General features: G+C 40.9%; 1 protein-coding gene across 2 annotated transcripts; it reads left to right on the top strand.

Annotated features, from left to right (window-relative positions):
• The first annotated feature begins 1,522 nt into the window (after positions 1 to 1,522).
• LOC116638934 (nucleolar and spindle-associated protein 1-like) lies at positions 1,523 to 2,830 on the top strand. Of its 2 annotated transcripts, XM_032415105.1 has the most exons (3): positions 1,523 to 1,623; positions 1,693 to 2,545; positions 2,654 to 2,830. In XM_032415105.1, the coding sequence occupies exons 1-3, from the start codon at positions 1,523 to 1,525 to the stop codon at positions 2,828 to 2,830; spliced, it is 1,131 nt and encodes a 376-aa protein (XP_032270996.1). The 2 variants fall into 2 exon arrangements, with proteins under 2 accessions (XP_032270996.1, XP_032270995.1); XM_032415104.1 differs by having other exon boundaries at positions 1,523 to 2,830.
• Positions 2,831 to 6,444: the final 3,614 nt, after the last annotated feature.

The following is a 6,444-nucleotide window of genomic DNA, read 5'->3' as shown; positions in this document are numbered from 1 at the left end:
CACAGTCATTGAGTCATAGAGTCTTAGAATTCTAGAGCATATCCAGGCCCTGCATCCTGGTAAAGGATCAATCTGGTTTTTCATAAGGCCTCCTTTCTTGTCAATTTGATTAGAAGCAGGTGGTAAAGACAAAATAAATAGATGATGTACATGAAAACAAATCCCAGTACCTATGTTCATGAGATATAAGGGAACTGAAACTTATGGAATATCCATTATGTTCTAGGTACCGTAGACAGTGTTTTGTTTTGGTATCTATTAACCTTTATCCTGTTAACAATTCTATAGTGCCAAAACTGAGGTACAGAAAGACTATGTTGCCCACGGTAACATACTAAGGGATTGGGAAAGGAAGCAAACTCCACCTGTCTCTAAAATTTGTGTTTCTTCCACCCTCTTTTGAAAGGAATTTCCCACTTGTTGATGAATTGTCTCACTTGCTGTTTAATCCTATTCCCTTGTAGTGTCAAAATCCATATTTAAGGAGGTATAGGACCAGATGTAGTTGCCACTTTAATAGAGAATATTTTAGCTTTCAGAAAGACAGGTAAAGCTAATGCTGCTCAAAGCCTTCCTGATTTAAACTAAGCAAGTACAATGAAAAGAACAGAAAGTGCCTTTTGGAATATTGCTTCCCACATTTAATCCTTTATAGTCCTGTATTTGTTATAATTTTAACTATCAAACCACAAAGGTAAATGGTTTCATAAATCCAAAAAAATTATATGTACAAATGTTATCTTGAGTATTTCCAGCCTCAGCCCTGCTGGCATTTGGGGTCTGCTAATTCTTTGCTGTAAGGAGTTGTTTTGTTCATTGTCTCCACACATTGCCAAATGTGCCTTGGGGGTGGGGAGCAAAATCATTTCAGGTTGAGAACCATTGATGTAGAGAAATAATTGCAGACTGTGTTCTCGTTAATTTTTTTTTTCTGATAGAATGACTCTTTGTTTTCACATCCAGACTTCAGAGAGGGTACATATTTCTCCATACAATATTTTTCTACCAACATTTATTCAAGTGAATTTTAATTTATGTACCCAAAGTGCAAGGCAGCATTTTAAACAAAACAAAGTGTGGGACAAGTCTGTATTTAAATTGTAAACAGAATTGATAGATCATCAGAATCATGTGGAGAAGTTTTGAAAAGCATGCTGTGTCAGTAAAGGGGTGGTGCCCCCAGCATGGTACTGACCCAGACTGCAGCCATGCACTGCAAAAAGCAGCATCAATTTGTTACCAACCATTGTGATTATTTGGCAATCAAGGAATTATAGTACTTTAAGCATTTTTATAACCTGACATGTTAATTTACTATTAAATATTACTATTTAATATTTGTTATTACTAGATATTTTACTGCCTTTTACTTACATTTTGGGACATTGGATGGGAGTTTGGGTTGACTAATAGCATACGGTTTTTTCCTTTAAAATGGTGGGAAAGAGGCGCCAGAGTTTTGAACTGCGCTGCCGAGGCTGGAGTACGCGTCCTCTGCGTGGTCGCCTGGATGCAGCTCGCCATGGCCGCACCCTCCCTTGAGGAGCTGGACTCCTTCAAGTACAGCGACCTGCAGAACTTGGCCAAGAATCTGGGCCTCCGGGCTAACCTGAGGGCAGACAAGTTGTTAAAAGCCTTGAAAGCCCGCCTTAAACACGAGGTAAAAAAAGAAAATGATAATCGGGATGGAAGTCAAACTTCTGCATCGTCTTGTGACCAGGCTGAGATGCAGAGCGGCAGCCAGGAACAAGCTGAGAGGGAGCCGATTGGCCATGGCACCAAAACCAGGCGAAGGTGCAGGACGGCCCACAGGAACCCTGACTCCCCACAGCATGATTCAGAGATAAAAACAAGTGATCACGCTGAATTGCAGAATCAAGAGAAGCAGGAAAACCAGGATCTCAGAACAGTTGCAGAAGTTCCTTCACCACCAGATGAAAGCCAAGGAGAGGAGAATGCTGTTTCCTCAGGAAAAGGAAGAATAAATGGTAATGAAGATTCAAAGGTACCTTCAGAAAGAAAGAAGCCTCTCTACACAGATGGGTTTTCCAAACCTGGAAAAAGCAAAAGAAATATAAGCACTACTCCAAACTTTAAGAAGCTTCATGAGGCTCGTTTTAAGGAAATGGAGTCCATTGATCAATATATTGAGAGAAAAAAGAAACATTTTGAAGAACACAATTCATTTAATGAACTGAAGAAGCAGCCGGTCACCAAGGGAGCGGTGGTGACTCCAGTTCCTCTCTGGGGAAGGCTCCCCGCGGCTTGCACTCCCACCAGCCGGCGCCCCTCACAGGGCCCGCCCCTGGATGCTGCAGGCCGGAGCACCTTGTGTGGGAAGGGCTCCGCCAAGCCATCCGTTCTCTGGGCAACTAAAATGAACGTCAGGTTTTCAGCTGCTACCAAAGATAATGATCATAAGCGTTCACTGATCAAGACTCCAGCCAGAAAGTCTCCACATGTGACCATACCTGGGAGTACCCCAAAAGGCCAGGCTGTGCTCAGGACATACAGGTTAAAGACCACAGATGGAAATTCTGCTTCTGTTGTTACCCCATTAAAATGGACAACTCAGGCAGCACAGAATTCAGTCTCCAACAAGAAGCCAGTGTTCGATCTCAAAGCAAGTCTGTCTCGTCCCCTCAACCATGAGCCACACAAAGGCAAGCTGAAACCATGGGGTCAATCTAAAGAAAATAATTCTCTGAAGGAGCATGTAAACAGAGTTAGCTTCCACAAGAAAACTTACAAACAACCTCCTCTCCAGACGAGGGAGGAACAAGGAAACAACATGAGCAAAGACGAAAGGAGAAGAAAGCAAAGGTTTTAGGAGCTCGAAGAGGCCTCATTATGGCTGAAGATTAATTTTTTAACATCCTGTAAATAGTATTTTATTCTGAACCCTTTCTTTATTGTAAATATTTTTCTACTGTCCTTCCCACTTTAGTCAAAAGACTTTTTTCTGCTCTTTGTTCACTATCTATGTAGTGTTGGTGGTTCTTTTCACATACTACATCCCTGAAAAAGTGTTATTGACCTCAAAGCTCACGAATTCTTTGAAATCGTTTTTACCTAAGTCTCTGTACAATTCAGTTTTCTAATGAGACTCATCCTATAGATTCTTGACCTAGATTTTTAATGTCAAGTTCCCTCTGCTGACAGAACTGGAATCCTCTTCTAGACAGAAGCATTTACCTGAGGGTAGGTAGTTCTACCACAAGCTTTAGTAGAACCTAAACCACTAACAAGCTGAGAAAGCCACCTCATCCTCCTCCAGAGACTCGAGTGGTCTTAATGAAACAGGGAACCAGACGGGTTGGTAATGGCATAAATATTCTACCTATGTGAAATGTTTTTTTACCTGTGCACATTTGTTCCAATCACTTGATGAAATTGCCCTCTGTCACTCAATATATTCTTAAAAACTCTATTGCTCATTCTAGCCTTAAAAATATACAGGGCCATACTGAAATCTGAGGATTGCTGCTTCAAGGATCAATATACTCTGTCAGAGTTACATCTTACTCACTTTATGGAAAAGACTAGAGTGCTTAGCCTCATAGCCATGTTTGCTACACCTAAGTGGAGCTTCAGAGCTTTGTACTGTTTAAGATTTTCATAAATGTTTTCTCATGGTGGTAGATTCTTGTAAATAAATTTACTTCATGATTGAGTTAAAAAAATAAAATGGTGAGAAAGAACTGTCTTCATGCAGAATACCTGATTTTTAGGAAAGAATAAGTGATATTAAGCAGGAGACACTTAAAATTTCATCTGTCTTGGTTATTTCAAAAATGCATCTCATTTTATTATTTCAACTAGGTTATAGTTGTCAGCCTCAGCCCTTTGCCCCTGCTTCTGACTTCCAAGCTTCTTAAAGATGGGTCCTCTAATATCAGTCCACAGACTCAGACCAGAAGGCAGGAACTAGGCTATTCCATGGAGAGGTGAAATGACAGGATCTCTGTGGGACAGCTACAAGCTGGGTGATATACTTTGGGTGGAAATGGCATTCCCTCTTGCTTTCCACCTGCAGAAGACCACACTTAGCATTTGACAGGTAACACTTAGCATGTGCCAGTGCTGCTTTAAATAAAATGAGGTATTTACTCCCTCACTAAAATCCTCCTTCTGCATATATTGTCACATCCATTTTAAAGAAGAGGAAACTGAGGTCCAACGTTACTGCTGGTAAGGGTTGAAGCCAAAACTGAGCGTGGCCTACCCCCTTTCATTTTCCATGCAACAATCTAGTATGTATTAGTTTTTGTTTGTTTGTCATTAATTATCACAAATTTAGTGGCTCAAAACAACATATATTTATTATCTTATGATTTTCATCGATCAGGAGTTGAAGCATGGCCTATTTGGGTCCCTCTGTTCAGGGTCTCACAGGGATGGCTAAAATCAATGTGTCAGATAGCCTTATTTTCATTTAGAGGCTCAAGTGGGGAAAACCCACTTCCAAGCACAGTCAGGTTATTGACAGAATTCATTTCCTTGTGCTTGTATGACTCAGGGCCCTGGGTTTTGCCAGTTGAATGCCCTGTTTCTTGCTTTCTGCTTATATCAGGCCAACAGGGAGAATCTTTCACCCCCTGTTTGTTAAGATGGGAGGAAGGATGGAGAGTTTGTGATAAGGATTTGAGTATGTGTGGCTCAGCCACTAATTTTGAGTTGCCTTTTGGGGAACCTGCAATTTTTTTCTAAAACATTGAGAGAACACAGAATTCTAGTATGTATGTTCAATATCTGCAGTGTCTGCTTGGACTTGGGTGAAACTGTTCACTCCTTTTCTTGCCATGAATTTATTCACCTTTCTTGCTAGTGGTTGTTGCCTAATTGGGTTCCCAAAGGGAATATGGTAGTGAGGCAAAAGGCGGAGTCAAGGGGCGCCTGGGTGGCTCAGTTGTTAAGCGTCTGCCTTCAGCTCAGGTCATGATCCCAGGGTCCTGGGATCGAGTCCCGCATTGGGCTCCTTGCTCAGCGGGGACCCTGCTTCTCCCTCTGCTGCTCCCTGCCACTCTGCCTACTTGTGATTCCTCTCTCTCTCTGTGTGTGTCAAATAAAATAAAATAAAAAAAAAAAGGTGGAGTCAAAAATGACTCCCAAATTTCTGACTTTAGAAATTGAGTGGATGGACATACCATTTATGAAAGACAACCAGGCTGGGGGAGTGTAGGGATGTTGCAAATGAAATATGCATTGTCCTTACTGTACCTACTATCAGTTTGGAATATTATTCCAGTTAATTCTGAATATATTCCAGATAGTATTACTTGAAGTATTATTCCAGATAATTCTAAATATAATTCTTCAGATATTCTGAAGAGCCTTCCTATTAACAGAGAAACAAATAAGAAATAGGTCCTGGATTAAGTATTTTATTGCATTGCTTGGCTTACGGAATGAGGAGGAATCTCCAAGGCCCTCCACCCCCAGTGTAAGATACTAATATACACAGACACACACACACACACACACACACGTTTGAAAACACATAAACAGGAGCTGAAAACCTCAGTGGAGAGTAGTAAGTGAGTGTCCTAGCTTACAGACTAGTGGGGGTAGACATACAATTAACAAACAAAGAAAATATATAGTATGTCTGATGGTAGTAAGTGCTCTGGGAAAAAATAAGCAAGTGACTGGGAGAGAGGCCCATAATTTTATGTAGGTCAGTGGGGGAAATTTTACTGCAATTAAGAGATTTGAAGAAAGACTTGAAAGAAGTAAGAAATAAAAGCAATAGAAGATAGAGAGACTGCCAGGGTAAAATTTCTAAAGAAATGTGTCAACTGACAGCAAAAGGCCCATGTGACGGACTGGAGTAGAGGGAGCAAGGGGGAGTAGTCAGAAGGTCAGAGCAGATACAAGAGTTCAGATCCTGTAAGGACATTTAGGGACTAGCTTTTATTTGGAATGGAATGGAATGAGTTTGAGCAGAGGAATAATATGGTCTGATTTTAGATGGGGAAAAAAATCTGCTGTCTGCTATACGGAGAACAAACCGAGTGGCATGGGTACCCAGCTGGTCGGCCATTGCAATAATGCCAATGGGAGACAATGAGCCAGAGTACTCGTGAGATGGTGAGAAGTAATCAGACTCAGTATTTTTTTGTTTTAATGGTAGACTGGATAATGGTGTGTGAAAAATATAGAAGAGCCAAAGATGACTTCAAGGTTTTTGGAAGATGATGTTTCAAAGGAAATTGACTATAGAGAAGTGAGGGATGGCTTAATAACTAGATAGACCAAGGGGGTCAAAAGTAACTTTTTCAAAAACATTTTTATTCAATTATAACATAGAAGCAAGTGAACACAAGTCATATATGTACGACACCAGCATCCAGATCAAGGAAAAGAATGTTACTGCAAGCCCATAACCCTCTGGGTTCCCTTCCAGTAACTACCTACCCCCCAAGGGTAACCGCTATCCTGCTT

This window comes from Phoca vitulina, unplaced genomic scaffold, assembly GCF_004348235.1.
Source record: "Phoca vitulina isolate PV1807 unplaced genomic scaffold, GSC_HSeal_1.0 scaffold16, whole genome shotgun sequence".
NCBI lineage: Eukaryota > Metazoa > Chordata > Mammalia > Carnivora > Phocidae > Phoca > Phoca vitulina.
Note: the sequence above shows the minus strand (reverse complement) of the source record. Positions and strands in the feature narration are given on the sequence as shown.